The following is a 16,256-nucleotide window of genomic DNA, read 5'->3' as shown; positions in this document are numbered from 1 at the left end:
GACACATCTAAAAGACAGATTCACATTTCTTAATAACAGATTCCTCTTGGTTTGGCAATACATTAAATACTTCATGGGTAGAGAGCCAATGGAACAGAGAAAAAGATATAGCTCTACTTTTATCAGTGGATAATTTGACTCAGAAGTTATTTATATTTACAGCTTTAAATATCAGGTATTTGGTTGTAAGACTGAAGCAGTTAGATCCCATGTATCATAAGGTATATTTAAAAAAAAAATGCCAAAGTAGATATGTTGAAAGTAGAAAAGAATAATTTAATGCCTCCTAGTTGGATATGAGGGGCTACCCTGGTGGCTCAGTGGTGAAGAATCCATCTGCCAATGCAGGAGATGAGGGTTTGATCCCTGGATCAGGAAGATGCCCTGGAGAAGAAAATGGCAACCCATTCATATTCTTGCCTAGGAAATCCCATAGAGGGAGGAGCTTTGTGGGCACAGTCCACTGGGCTTCAAAAGAGTTGGAGAAGACTCAGTGACTAACCAACAAAAAAGACAGTTGGAGATGAACAAAACTTAACAAAAGTAATACTACCCTAGGGATTTTCCTGGTGGTCCAATGGTTAAGAATCCACCTGTCAGTGCAGGGGAGGCCAGACTGATCCCTGGTCAGGGAATTAAGATCCTACCTGCTGCCTGCCTCACAGCTAGGAGGATCCCATGTGCCGCAACTAAGACAGAAGTGACCAAAAATAAATATTTTTTAATAATAGTTAGAATATTGCTCTAGAACCTAAAAGTATAACAGTATACAGAGACCTAGACAGAGAACAATCAGCATTACATATCTGAACAAACTCCAAGTAAACTGAATTATTTTAGCAGTTATAGTATTGCAAATTAATAATTTTAACTTAGTGTTAAAAATCTGAAAGTAGGTATCATTCTGTCTTGTAAGCAAAGTAAGGAACTATGAAATTGGCCAAAAGATTTTTAAGGTTTTGACACTAGTATATCTTTCTCCTGTCTTAAAATCTCTCTTCCTACTACACTATCCCTCTACTAGCCTCATAATCAAGCTCTTCAGCAACAACAAACTATAATCATTGACTCTTAAAATACTGAAATTTCTTAACTTACTTTCCTTATGCTCTGGACCAAAAATAATATTTTAGAGCTTGAGGGCATAGAGAGATAAATTTGATGCAGCATTAAGAACCTATTTGACACTTTGATTTCCTTAATTGATTCCTACATTGTGATTATAAACGTCACCTGTCTCTTTTCCATTTACTTATTAAAATTTTTACCTCTCACTAAATGTTTTACTGCTTCCTTCACATCCCTGTTTCTAAGACTATAGATTAAAGGATTAATCATAGGAGTCATCACTCCATAGAACACAGATACTAGTTTGTCAGTAGCATCCATGTCATCTGAATTAAGTGTGTCTTTAGATTTGGGCTTCATGTACATGAAGAGAATGGTTCCATAGAATATTATCACCACAGTCAAGTGGGCTGAGCAGGTAGAGAAGACTTTGCTTCTCCCCTCAGAAGAGCGAATTCTGAGGATGCTGATAATAATTAATGTGTAAGAGATAATGATTAGCAATAATGGTGTCATTATGAATAAGGTTGTGGCCACAAGCATGATGAACTCATTACGTGAGATATCAGCACAGGCCAATTTCATGACAGCCAGAATTTCACAGGTGAAATGATTGATGACATTATTCCTGCAGAAAGGCAATTGTACTACACACCCAGTTTGTACTGTCGAGTTGACAACTCCTATGATCCAGGAGCCAGCTGCCATGGACACATAGGAACCCTTGCTCATGATGACAGAATATCTCAGAGGGTTGCAAATAGCCACATACCGGTCAAAGGCCATCATGCCCAGGAGCACACACTCTGTTGTACCCATGGCCAAGCCAAGGAACATCTGCACGGCACAGCCAGAGAAGGAGATGGTCTTTTTTTCTGAGAGGAAGCTCACCAGCATGGGGGGAATGGAGACAGTGGTGAAGCAGATGTCCAAGAAGGAGAGGTTCCCCAGGAAGAAGTACATAGGGGTGTGAAGGTGGGAGTCTAAGATACTGATGAGAATAAGGGTGCCATTTCCGAGAAGGATGACCACATACATTATTAAGACTAGCATATAAAAGAGTAGTTCAAGCCTTGGGTAACCAGAAAGCCCCTTCAGAAAAAATTCCACCCGAATGGTTTGGTTTTCCCATTCCATTCTATGCTTTCTTCTTCACCTGTAATACATGAGAATATGTTAAGATAAAATATGTACTCTACTATGATTATATTCAACTATGTACCAATGTAGAAGTACCATATACTCATAGGAAGAAAGCAAAATATAAAAAGGAATAGATCAAAGAAAGAAGAAAAGAAAGAAAGTGGACCAAATAGAATAGAGAGGGGGAAGGGAAGAGAAACAAACATATTTCAAGCTACAAGCAATATGCCATGTAATTTATTGAATTTCATCAAGGTTCTGGGAGAGAGGTATCATCATCCGCATTTTACAATAAATAAATCAAAGCAAAATATTAAGTAAACTCAATTAAAGGTAAATTTAGAGCAGAGGGAAGATTCAAACCCAAGTCTTCCTTGCTGAAGCCTGAGCTTTTGCTCATATTTGTCACCACAAGTTAACTAGAGTTTAAAATAAATATGAGTATTGCATTATGTGTAACTGAAAAATAAACTATTTTTATTGGCTACAAACCACCACTGGAAAAGCAAAGGGCAACTCACTCCAGTGTTCTTGCCTGGGAAATCTCATGGACAAAAGAGCCTGGGGGGCTACAGTCCATGGGGTCACAAAGAGTTGGACATAACTTAGTGACTAAACAACAACAACAAACCACCACACAATAGATTAATGATTTTGTCACTTTTCCATGTTATACTGTTATGCTTATTATCTGACTTGTCCATTAGCATGAAAAATTTATCAAGGCAGGGACTTTTTCTTGTTTACTTCTACAATACCAGTCTCTACAATGTAACAGATACAGAGATAAGAGGTTCAGAAATATTTGTTGAATAAATGAATACAGTCAAGGACCAAAGGACTAATATTTCTTACTCAACTAATTATTTTATTTGTACATTACCTAATTTAGTCTGAGAATCACCCCTATTAGGCAATTATTGCTATTATTAGCATTGTCATTCATTATAAAAAGGGAACACATGCTAAGTCGCTTCAGTCGTGTCCGATTCTATACGATCCCAAGGACATCAGCCCACCAGGCTGCTCTGTCCACAGGATTCTCCAGGCAAGAATACTGGAGTGGGTTGCCAATTACTTCGCCAATAAAAAAGCAAGAAAATAAGTAATTTGCTTAAGGTCAAGGTCATGGTCATAGCTAAATAAGTGGTTGAGCCAGAACTTGAATCCAAGCCTATGGCTATGGAGTTCAAACTTAATTGTTCATTTTGCAGAGAACTTGACTCACAGTCTAGAATATCTTGTAATCTAATAGACAATACTAATATTTCAAAAGAAATATCAGACTAAAATAGGGGATTAGTCAGAGAGATTTCAATATGGTGATTTAAGCGCACTTTAATTCTTTATATTTTGAAGGAAATTATTCATTTCTGTGACAAAAATGTATCTATTAGTGTATAATTCTTCATAATTCTGTAGTCTCCCCTTATGAGTAGTTCTATCTACTTTTTCACTGCTATTCTTAATTGATTTATCTTTCCAATAGTTTCACAAGAGGTTTTCCCCTATTACAAGTTTTCTCCAAAAAAAATTTTTTTTAATGCTATTGGAGAGATTTGTCCTTTCCACTTTGTTTCATTAATGTAGGCTTTTGTGTTTGTAAATTTCTTTAGGCTTATTTGGCATTTTCTAATTTCAAGAAATAAGAAAAAAATATTTCTTAATATTTTATCTTTATCCTCTTTCTAGTTCTGAGTCATTTAAAACACTTTGTTTTACTATAGACTAAGTTTCGATATGAAATGTTCTTGTTACTGGTTTCCAGATAATTTTTTCTCCTTCTGTCTTTAATCCAAGTGTTATCTAGATATGCATACCTAGTGATCAGATATTTTTATTCCATTTTATTCTATCTAATTCATTTCATTATGATAAAAAATGTGACCTGTAATTCTAAAGTTGCATATTTTTGGTTCCATTTACTTGATCCATGTTGTAAATGCCAACAAAAAATAAAAATATGAATTCCCTTTGGGGGAAATATATTATTTATATATATATAATAATAATACATGTATACACATAATCAGGTTTATTAAATGCCCTATTCAAATATTTGAGATTATTTTCTTTTATCTGTATTCAATTAACTCTATCTAATGATGGTTGGATCATATCATTGACTCGATGGACATGAGTTTGAGCAAGCTCCGGAAGTTGGTGGTGGACAGGGAATCCTGGCGTGCTGCAATCCATTGAGTTGCAAAGAGTCAGACACAACTGAGTTACTGAACTGAAATGAATCAAGTTTTACTTGTATATCTACAATTATCTTTATATGCTTCGTTTCTAGGTTGTTTGGTGTATACTTGTCTATGGCTGATAAACTTCTTCATACATTGTGAATGTTACAATTAATTTTTATCACATTTTGTCCTTTAAATTTAAATTCCACTTTTATGATATTGACATCCAGGCAAGAATACTGGAGTGGGTTGCTATTTCCCTCTCCAGGAGATCCTTCTGACCCCGGGACTGACCCACATCTCTCACATCTCCTGGTTGGCAGGCAGGAGCTTTACCACCAGCGCCGCCTGGGAGGCTCCACTTCAGCTCTTTGTGTGTGCACCAAGTCGTGTCCAGTTCTTTGTGACCCTATGCACTGCAGAACACCAGGCTCCACTGTCCGTGGGATTTTCTAGGCAAGAATATTGGAGTGGGTTGCCATTTCCTACTCCAGGAGATCTTCCTGACCCAGGGAAGTACAGAATGTGATAAAAATAGGTCAATTAATTATAACATTCACAATTTATGAAGAAGGTTTTCAGTCATAAACAGGTGTGCACTAAGCAACACAGAAACTAAGCATATAAAAATAATCCTAGATACACAAGTAAAACTTGATTTTAAATATTTATATAGAATTGATTAAATATAGATAACAGAAAATTCTCTCAAACATTTCAATAGGGCATTCAATAAATGCCCTGATTATGTGTACACATGTATTGTGTGTATATATATATATAAATCATAATGTCTCGCCCAAAGATAATTCATATTTTTTGTTGCATTTTCAACAAGGATCAAGTAACTTGCTGCCAAAAATATATAACTTTAGACTTTCAGGTCACATTTTTTATTATAATAAAATGAATTAAATATAATAATTGTATAAAAATATCTGATCACTAACTATGTGTAACATATATATGGGCGTAAGTTGTTAATTCTTTTTACAGTCATTGCTGTTTTATGAGCATATTCACTCCAATCACTTTAGAATACAATTACAAATGTACTTCATTTCTTTCCTTCCATATACTTTATTCTTATTACATACTTGTTTGCATTACTTATATTTCCCACCTTCTTATTTCTGCTGGCTGATTAAATTGTCACACACCAATTGTTTGCCTTGACTTGAACACTTTGTTCATTTTTTCCATTCCATGAGTGGTGAGTTAGCTTCTTTCTCTACTTTGAAAATCTGACATACAGACCAAACATTTGCTTGTAAAAAATAACTATTGTGTTGGCCAAAAAGTTCATCCAGGTGTTTCTACACCAGCTTACAGATAAATCCAAATGAACTTTTTCAACTAGACTGCTTCTAATCTCCTAAATTCTCCCTCAAACACAAAATGAAGATAGAACTACAAGAATAGTTATATTCCTCCATTTCTATCCCTACCACACAATTCCAAGAGGCTACCAAGATAAATTAGGAGAATCAAATTTAGATTAATTTGAAGATCAAAAATATATATTAGCTAGAAACACACAAATTGATACATGAATTGAGACTATTATTGCTAATTGACACCTTGTCACTCTATTTGGGACTTTATATGTTTATATACATATATAATATACACACACATACATATATATATATATATATATATATATATATATGTTGAAAGGAATGTTTAAGAAACGTAGTGACCAAATTCCTAAAGAACTTTTGCTCAGAAAAATTTCCTAATATCACTCACTGTGACTTATCCTTGGGTATCACTGCACTGATGTCTTACAGGGATGAGCCATGGTTTCATCTCTAATGACCTTGCCTTCTAAAGGTAAGGAGACAGGCTCTCTTATACATTCTCAGTGAACACATAAATTGGTGCATCCTCTGTGGAGGACAAATTGGCAGTGTTAAACAGAATCATAAAGGCATGCATGCAACTTTGACTACAGAATTTACCGCTAGGTAATTACCACACAATTATGCCTGTGCATGTGTAAAGTAATTTATTTAAAAACTGATTCATTAAACTACCATTTGTAATAGCAGATGTGGAAGCAATTTAAATTTCTATGAGAAGAGGACATAGAAATAATGAAATACTGGTGCTGTCAAAAAGATTAAGAGACTTTTTGTGCATTGATAGGGAAAGATCGTCAAGAACTATTAAGTGGAAAAGTAATATTCAGAACTGACTTCCCTGGTGGCTCAGTGGTAGTTGACAAGAACCACTGGAGAAGGAAATGGCAACCCACTCCAGTATTCTTGCTTGGGAAATCCCAAGGACCGAGGAGCCTGGTGGGCTACGGTCCACGGAGTTGCCGAAGAGTAGGATGTGGTTTAACGACTAGACAGCAATATAAATGTTCAGAACAGTATATAAGGCACAGTAATATTTGTGTATAAATATTTTGCATATATGTGTCTGTTAGTAGCTCAGTCGTGTCTGACTCTATGCGACCCCATGGATTGGGGCCTGCCAGACTCCTCTGTCCAGAATACTGGAGTGGGTTGCCATTCCCTTATCCAGGGGATCTTCTTGACCCAGGGATTGAACCCAGGTCTCCTGCACTGCAGTCAGACTCTTTACCGTCTGAGTCACTATATGTGTCTGTACACACACACACACACAGAGGCACACACATGCACACATATATACCAACATTTTTTTGCTCCTATGTAGGATACTTATAGAAAAATAAACAGGAATAGCTTGTTATCTCTAGGAAAGGAAATGAATAGTTTATTAACAGAAATGGAAGGGAGGCTGTTCACTGTATGTTATTCAGTACCTTTTAAAATTTTTGAATCTTGTGACTATAATACCTATCATAAAATAAATTACATTTAAGCTAAAGAATTCTTGTCTTTGAGATGTATAACCTTTCTCCTTTCACTTTTTTGATAGCATACTACATCAAACCATCCACTGCCATGGGACACAACTACATATGGTTAAAAATTGTTCTTATTCGGTATCATACCTTAAATGGGAACTGCTAAAGACTAACAAGTCCTTTAAATATTCATGTTTAATATTCAACATACTTTCAGTAGTATCATTAGGATTTGCAGGCCCATATGGATCTCCTGTCCCTTCATCAAGCTGTAAGCTATCCTCTGATCTGGTTTAGAATCTGTACTTCTACCCCAGTCATTTCCTTTCCATTAAATGTTTTACTACCTTTAGGAGCTAGTAAAATTCCTGGAATAAAATTACAGCTCAATAAATGTTAGTTGTTATTCTTGCTTCACTCACAAGTACAAAAACCCTTCCCTCTTCAGAATTCTTTGTCTCCCTATCTTTAAACGTTACTTTGCTCTGAATCTCAGGTCTATCTTCCCAATTTCTGGGCATAACTAGTCACCCCAGAATCACTCCAAGCTCAACTTCATTTCCCCATTCTAAACTCATCTCCTATCCCCAGCTCTTAACATTTTGTAGCTTTTTATAAAATTTGCATTTTGTTAGCATTTTTCAGATTTTCTGGGTTACTGTGTAAATGACTTGAGACCCCAAAGGGCAGTAGATTCATGTGAAGTTCACTGAATAATGGAGGTTATACCTACACCTGTAAAAATCATCTCTACAAAAATCCTTGTTCCATGAGCTGCCTCCATGCTACATGATATTCTACCAAACATACTCCATAAAACTGTTAGGAACACAAGCCTTGGAGGTAGGCTTAGTTTAAATGGTAACTCTGCCCCTTACTAACCAGGGTGGCGTGGGCATATTTCTGATCACCACCTTCCCCAGCTATAGCATGAAGATAAAGATAGCACCTGTACCATATATTTGTTGATAAGATTAAATGAGATAGTATATATTATACAATTACCACAATAATGGTTTCCACTATTAGTAGTTTCCTTTATGCCTCTCTATCATGGTTCTTCCTTCTGTTAGTCTTTTTCATCTTTGAACCAGTCATCGTCTTTTCATATGGACAGGAAGATACAGCTGAAAAGTTTACTCACGTCACACACAGTGTTCTGACAGATGGTATTATGCTCATCTTACCATCAGATCCTAATATACTTTATCACAGTATATAACACTCCAATCCTTTATCACACTCTGACCCTTTGAATGTCAGCAACTGAGTGGCAAAAAGGAAAAATCACTCATAAGGTTCAATTCACTCCATAAAAAAAATAGGATTTTAGGGAGGCAGTAGTATGTTCCTTGTCTTAAAAAGATGGCTGAATTTTTTTTAACTGAGACTGTGTTAACATTTTTAGAAAGTCTATGACATAAAAAAATAAATGAAAAAGTCACTCATTTCTACAATTATAACCTAATGATAGAAAAGCAAATATTCAAAATAGTCACCAATAGTGTATGCAAACACACAAAGATAATGCTCAATCAGGTCTCTTTCTGGCTATTCACTGCTTTGGTAAATCATCTATTTCAGATATGAGGTTTCTTTAAGGCAAGTTGGTCATAGTTTTTCTCCTCACATGTGTTCTCTGCACAAAGAGTCCCTAGCACAGTATCTGGCATGGAGTTCACCTTGTTCTCAGCTGACCGAGCCAAATGAATCAGAGCTGCTGCCAGAGGACAAGGAAAGACCTGTTTGTTATGAATTCATGCTACAGGACACAGAGTTCCCTGGCTACTATGCAGTGAGTCTTAATTAGCTAAACATGATAAGAGTGTTCAAATACTGTGTGCTACTCTAAAAAGCTACACATTGACACAAAGTAATTCATAACTACTGGGCAAATTCCTTTCTGTTCCTTGCTCAATGCCTTTGCATGTTAAACTGCTCTTGTGATCTCAAAAGTCTTTATGTCTCCCTACTATCTCTCACTGACTAGACCCTTAAATTCCATTTCCAATATTTAGTCTCTCTTCAGTGAAAAAACATCTTAATTTCAAACTTGACACATTTAACCCATCGGTCCAACTCTTGCTTGTAGTTGATAAGATTTGGTTCTTGTCTTTACAATAACTTACCTTCAAACCAGGTACTAACTCTCTTTCGAGGTTGGAGCAACAATAGATATTTTTATCTTTCTTTTTTACCTGTAGCCAATTTTCATGACTCCTCATTAGTAGCTGAACCTCTAAAGAGGTAGCTACTGAGGAGTAGTAATCATTTTGCCATAGAAATTCATTGATTTGTTGACATCTATAGAAATATGCAGGTTGCAGGTATGATAACTAGGATAAATTCCTCGAGTTCAAGTAAAGCATTGTTAGATTCCTCTAGTTCAAAATAAAGAAAATTAATATTTAGCAATAAATTTTAGGAATAGGACAACTTGCCCCTGAAGCCCAGGCTGAAATACAACCCCATTGTGGAGACCCACAAATACCTAAAGAACCTGCTTCAGGCTTTGAGACACAATTTAAATGTTCTAAAGGATGTTTCTAAACCTCTGTGTAAAATTTTAAATTGCTTCATAGATGAAATATGTATAAAACTTATGAGACTCCAAAAATAAAGCCCTAAAGACCTAATTACAAGAAAACTATTACTCTGCTTCACAGAATCAGGAGGAGCCCTGTGCAATGTTATCAAAGTTTCCCCAGTTGAATTCTCTCTCTGTCTCTCTCTCTCTGTCTCTGTCTATCTCTCCCCCTGGCTCTCTCTTACACTACTCATACTAACACACAAACACACTTACACCATTTTTGAAGTATAAATGGTTACTTACAGTACAAAATTTCTTTATAGATTTTTTAGAAACTATAGATTTTATAGACATTCCCTTTATATATTTAGCTTATACAAATGCTGAGTTTTTGAATAAACATATTATAAATTTCTAAAACTGATACATACTATAAAAGAAAAATTTTAAAAATATATAAAGAAAGAAAAAAGAAAGGAAGAGAAAGTAAGGCAAGGAAAGAAAGTGTATCCTTAAGTAATACACACACAGAGGTGTAAAGAACAATGATGAAAATAAATTGAGACTTCTGGTTCAAGACGGCAGAATAGAAGGACATGCACTCATCTCCTCCTGAGATGAGCTCCTGAGAGGAACCAAAATTAAACTAGTTGTTCAACAACCATCAAAGGGGACTCTGAAACCCACCAAAAAAGATATACTATATCCTAGGACAAAGAAGAAGCTGCACAAAGACAAAGCTGCAGGGAGATGGTAGCAGCATGATAAAAATCAAATCCCATACCTGCCAGGTGGGTGACCCACAAACTGGAGAATAATACCCACTAAGTTCTCCTACTGTTGTGAAAGTTCTGAAACCCACATCAGGCTTCCCCTCCTGAGGATCCAACAAAGGGACTGGGAATGAGGTAGAAATTGCTAGGCAGTCAGTGTAGGACTCTGAGACCTCATTCCAGTTTTCAATAAACATCTCACTCCATTAACCTAAAACTATACCTTTTGTCCCGAATTCCTGAAATGTGTCCTTGGTCTGATAAATTATCAGCACTCAGATCCAGGAAAGGTCAGTAATTAACATCTCTTCCATATGCCTGAGGGAAAAACAACTGGTGATCCATTAATCTTTAGCCCTTACATCTGGTCCACTTTTAAATGGCCAGGGGGCACGATAAAGGGTGGGAACTTAATCTAAGGATCAATACAAACCATTCAGTTCAGTTGCTCAGTAGTGACTCTTTGCAACCCCATGGACTGCAGTATGCCAGGCGTCCCTGTCCATCACCAATTCCTGGACCTTGCTCAAACTCCATTGAGTTGGTGATGCCACCCAACCATCTCATTCTCTGTCATCCGCTTCTCCTATTGCCTTCAATCTTTCCCAGCATCAGGGTATTTTCTAATGAGTCAATTCTTCACATTAGTTGACCAAAGTATTGGAGCTTCAGCTTCAGCATCCATCCTTCCAATGAATATTCAGGACTGATTTCCTGTAAGATAGATTGGTTTGATCCTCTTGCTATCCAAGGGCCATAAAGATGTTACGTTAAAATGCAAACTTTAAACTTATTGGTTAGAAAGTACATATTTTAAGGACAGGAGCCAACCAAAAATGCACAGATCAATACTAAGGACATAAACTGCTGTAAGTCCTGTATTTCTGGGGGACTATTTACACCCTCTCAGTGTTTATGCTGTCTATGTAAGGAGATCAAACCTGTCAATCCTAAAGCAAATCAGTCATGAATATTCATTGGAAGGATGGATGCTGAAGCTGAAACTCCACAATTTGGCTACCTGATGTGAAGAACTGATTCCTTGGAAAAGACCCTAATGCTGGGAAAGATTGAGGGTAGGAGGAGAAGGGGATGGCAGAGGATGAGATGGTTGGATGGTGTCACTGACTCAACGGATATGAGTTTGATCAAGCTCCAAAAGGTGGTGATGGACAGGGAAGCCAAGTGTACTGCATTCTATGAGGTTGCAAAGAGTCGGACATGACTGACTGACTCAACTGAACTGACTGAGTATCTGTGCTGAGAGCTTTGTACTTTTTTCTCTTTAATATAAATCCTACTCACTTGCATGCAACTGTGAGTGTTTGCATGTTCTGTTCGGAAGTTCAGCTCCAGAAATAAGAACTCAGATTCCCATCTCAGGAATCCCCAGGGAATCTGGCCTTGAGGTTGGCCTTAGGCCAAAAAACTACCAGGAAGGGAATGCAATGCCACACTCATCAGCAAATAATTGGATTAAAGTTGCACTGAATAAGGCCCTGCTCATCAGGGCAAGACCCAGTTTTTCCCATTGCCAGTCCCTCCCATTAGGAAGCTTACACTTACCTAATGCTGCAATAAAAATGGTGACTTAGTGTGCTATGGAGGTAAAAATGAAGGCAATTCAGAATCAAGAAGTAATTTCCAAGAGAGGTGATAGGTGAACTGATCCTTAATTTGTGAGTAAAAACTTGAGAAAGAAGGAATATGGGAAGAAAATGTCAAGAAACAGAACCAATAACAACAAGGGTGAAAGACAAGACATGGCATCATGAATTCAGGGAAAGAAAAACTCAGCATCAAAGAAACCTAAATAAAGAGGCAGATGGGGGTTAGGGGAAGATGGAGGAAACTAAACAAACCAAAGCAAAGAGGGCCTCATTTGCCATAAGTGTCAATCATGGCTTAGTTACAAATGACAGAATACACTCTGGATGATTTAACCAGAATGAAATTATTTCATTTAATTTTATCATTAGATGATAGTGTGGGGGTGTTATCATTCCTTCTCAAAACCTTTTTTTTCAAATCACAAATCCTAAGAAAAATTAGTAAAATACAGAAGACTTTCATAATAAATTTTCTGAATGAAGAATCCTTTAGAGGCTCAAGTATTAAACAAGTATATCTGTATTATAATGATAGTGTATTTAACATAATGAGAATGTATTTGCCAAGCAAACTTGAATACATGGCAACATCAAAACAGGTGACTTGCCTTTCTTTCCTCCACATCTTGATTCCACAATCCTTTGAAGGGGACCCCCTTCTGGTGTTCTACTCTGAGGAGAAATACACACATTAAAATTTCTATTTGCTTTAATACATTTTCTAGAGGAAATTTATAAATTGTTAAAAGACTCGGACCTAGATCAGTCATCTCAGAGAGTTTCTGGAAGCAGCTGGACTCAAGTTCTTAGAAAAGACAAAATTAGCATGCAGGATATCCTGTGGATCAAAGATAACATGCCTAACTTCAGAAGTTTTCCACCTACTTGGAACTCTTAGTTGAGGTGGATGGAATTCTATGAGCTGGTGTATGGAAAGTAATAGGTTCTCATAACTTCTTTTGTCACAGTATGAATCTGATACATCAACGGTCTCAACTTTTGCCATCAGATTTAATCTGTGAATGATGATGATGGAAGCTAGAAGTAATTCAATATAGTTCATGACTATTTAATACTCCTTCTACTAAAATTAAACAGTAACCTTGGAATAATAAAATAAATATATCACAAATACCACAAACATTTTTTCTTATTTGTCTATGTAAAAAATGTTTATGCTCAACATTCTATGAATTTACAGATTTATCAATATAAAATGTGTCCAACCAAATGAATTTCCTAGGATGTGCCTCATTCTTAAACAAACCTATCATTCATCTTAGATTGTAAATTAGAAGTGTTCTCTTTAAATAGAGTGAAAATTTGAAGAGAAAGCCAAGGAAAATCAAGATAATTTCTCCCAATTCTCTGCTTCCAAAGATCACTACCCTAGTTAGTAACAGAGATAAGACATAAAGTCAGATATACACTAAAACCAAGAGCTTGGATATTCTAAGATTTAGAAAAGTAATTAAGATCCTCAGGATATCAAAGAATCTGGTCTTCTAAATCACACTGATATGACCTCCCATCTAACTCAACATTTGTCCACGTTTTTACTTGGATGAGCAGACTGAATTTCAAACTATGTATTAATTTTGCAAAGTGTTCTTTATGATAATATCATCATGTAAGCTGAAAAAAGAATTTAAGGAAACACAAAAGACATCCTGATTGATTGCATAGGGCTCACCCAAAAGCCCCATTTACCCACTCCCTCCAGAGTTGCAAATGTTCAATATCAGTAAACTCCATAGGAAAATAAAATATTCGAAATACTGAGCAAGAAAATAGCATTTACAGGTTTAAACTACTTGGAGATTAGTGGGAAACTACAACTGGAAAGTAGGTACAATGTTTTGGGAGATTTCTGTTTAGGTTTTTTCCCAACAAAGACAATTATTTACTTTGAAAGATTTAATGAAGTAATGCCTATAAAATAGTATTGCATGAAATGTGGACATAAAAGGGCATGTAACACACAATGCCAATGCTACAATGAATAGAGCATATTTTTCATAAAGTGTTAGAGTAATAGGTGATCTCTCTCTTCTTCTCATTTTACTGTCTTGTATCTTGTAAATTCCTTATAAAGAGCATGAAATAACTTTGAAATGCTATATGCCATTATTGAATTTTTAAAATATAAAAAAGTTAAAATATAAAATAAAATATAAAAATTACAAAAACCTGTCAAAATAACCAAACACTACATAATTCTCAAGTTTCAACACTGTCCAACATATTTCCAATCCTATACTTCTTCCATTCACTTGCTGAAGAAACTTCTATTAAATAGATGTGTCACTGCTTCCTTCATATCCTTGTTTCTGAGACTGTAGATTAAAGGACTTATCATGGGAGTCATTGCTCCATAGAACACAGTTTTAAGTTTGTCAGTAGCATCCATGTTATCTGAATTGAGTGTCTCTTTAGACTTGGGCTTCATGTACATGAAGAGAATAGTTCTGAAGAATACTATAACCACAGTCAGATGAGCAGAGCAGGTAGAGAAGGCTTTGCTTCTCCCCTCAGAAGTGTGGATCTTCAAAATGCTGGAAATGATTAATGAGTAAGAAATGACAATCAAGAGAAGGGGTATCAATGTAAACAATGTCGTAGCCACAAACATGATGAATGCATTGCCTGAGATGTCAGCACAAGCCAGTTTCATGACACCCAAAATTTCACAGGAGAAATGATTGATGACATTATTCCTACAAAAGGGCAACTGCACCACAAACGCAGTTCATGAGGCAGAGTTGATAACCCCTGCAAACCAGGAGCCAGCTGTCATGGGCACATAGGAAGCCTTGCTCATGATAACAGAATATCTCAGAGGGTTACAGGTGGCCATATACTGGTCAAAGGCCATCGTGCCCAAGAGCACACACTCTGTTGTCCCCATGGCCAAGCCAAGGAACATCTGCACAGCACAGCAAGAGGAGATGGTCTTTTCTTCTAAGAGGAGGCTCACCAGCATGGGGAAAATGGAGGTGGTGGTGGAGCAGATGTCCAGAAAGGAGAGGTTCCCCAGGAAAAATTACATAGGGGTGTGAAGATGGGGGTCTAAGATGCTGATAAGGATAAGGGTGCCATTTCCCAGAAGGATGACCACATGCATTATTAAAATTAGCACAAAAAAGAGTAGCTCAAGCCTTGGGTAACCAGAAAGCCCCTTCAGAAAAAATTCCACCACAATGGTTTTGTTTTCCCACACCATTTTACATCTCTCTTTTACCTGGAGATATTCAAACAATTTTTTTTAGTAATAGTTTGTTTACTATGGTAAGTCCAAGTTCATCAATGAACAAATACAGAAATTCTTCTGAACGTAATGAAAAGAGGGAAGAAAGAAAATAAGGAAGGGAAGAAGAGAGAAGGTATAAGGGAATAAAAAAGTAAATAATACAGGAATAATACAAGAAGAGAAATATGAGGGGGAATCTATTGTACAGATCACTCTTTGTGAACCAGCAACTGTGTATGAGCTTTTCTTCCATGGATTATCTCATTTAAACTTCACAATATATATCACATTAAAGATAAGGATCTTATCTAAGTTAAACTAAGACAGTTTAAGTCTAAAGTCATATAACTGATGTGTAGCAAAACCTGGGCTCAAATTCAAGCCTGCCTGTAGCCCATAATTATCTGAGAGTTAGGCAGCCTAGTTCCCGGGTCAGGAGGATCAACAGTAACCCACTGCTTACTGAAACACTGAAAGAAGTGTGTCAATCTGATGACAGAATGGTTAATAATAAACCCAACTAGTGGTTATTGACTGCCTAATTGCAAGGAAAAAAAAAAAAACAAACAGTTGCAATTCATGTGGAGCCCAGGAATCTAAAGTCTTCCTACAGTGCAAATACCTTTCTTGGTGAGATATAGACTGATTTTTTAAATTTTAAATTATCAGGCAGTAAAATATACAGAAAAATTTTGTCTCTTTCACCTTATAGTTCTGTGAGTTCTAACACATATACATATTCATATAACTATCACAGTAATCAAGACATAAAACTCTTCTCTCATCTTAAAACCCCCTTGTTTTAGGGGGTTAATAATCACTCATTACATCCATTCATAAATCCTGGCAAA

The 16,256-nt window shown here is 36.3% G+C and overlaps 1 protein-coding gene and 1 pseudogene across 1 annotated transcript; both read right to left on the bottom strand.

Moving 5' to 3' along the window:
• Window positions 1-1,248: 1,248 nt before the first annotated feature.
• LOC133071399 (olfactory receptor 13C2) lies at window positions 1,249-2,205 on the bottom strand. The gene has a single exon (XM_061163995.1). It carries the CDS (start codon window positions 2,203-2,205, stop codon window positions 1,249-1,251), a length of 957 nt encoding a protein of 318 aa, XP_061019978.1.
• Window positions 2,206-14,424: 12,219 nt separating this feature from the next.
• LOC133071400 (olfactory receptor 13C9-like) lies at window positions 14,425-15,378 on the bottom strand (annotated as a pseudogene).
• Window positions 15,379-16,256: the final 878 nt, after the last annotated feature.

This window comes from Dama dama, chromosome 16, assembly GCF_033118175.1.
Source record: "Dama dama isolate Ldn47 chromosome 16, ASM3311817v1, whole genome shotgun sequence".
Lineage (NCBI taxonomy): Eukaryota > Metazoa > Chordata > Mammalia > Artiodactyla > Cervidae > Dama > Dama dama.
Note: the sequence above shows the minus strand (reverse complement) of the source record. Positions and strands in the feature narration are given on the sequence as shown.

Bases quoted from the DNA above. Each gene is read 5' to 3' on its own strand.
- LOC133071399 (XM_061163995.1), bottom strand. From the start codon at position 2,205: ATGGAATGGGAAAACCAAACCATTCGGGTGGAATTTTTTCTGAAGGGG.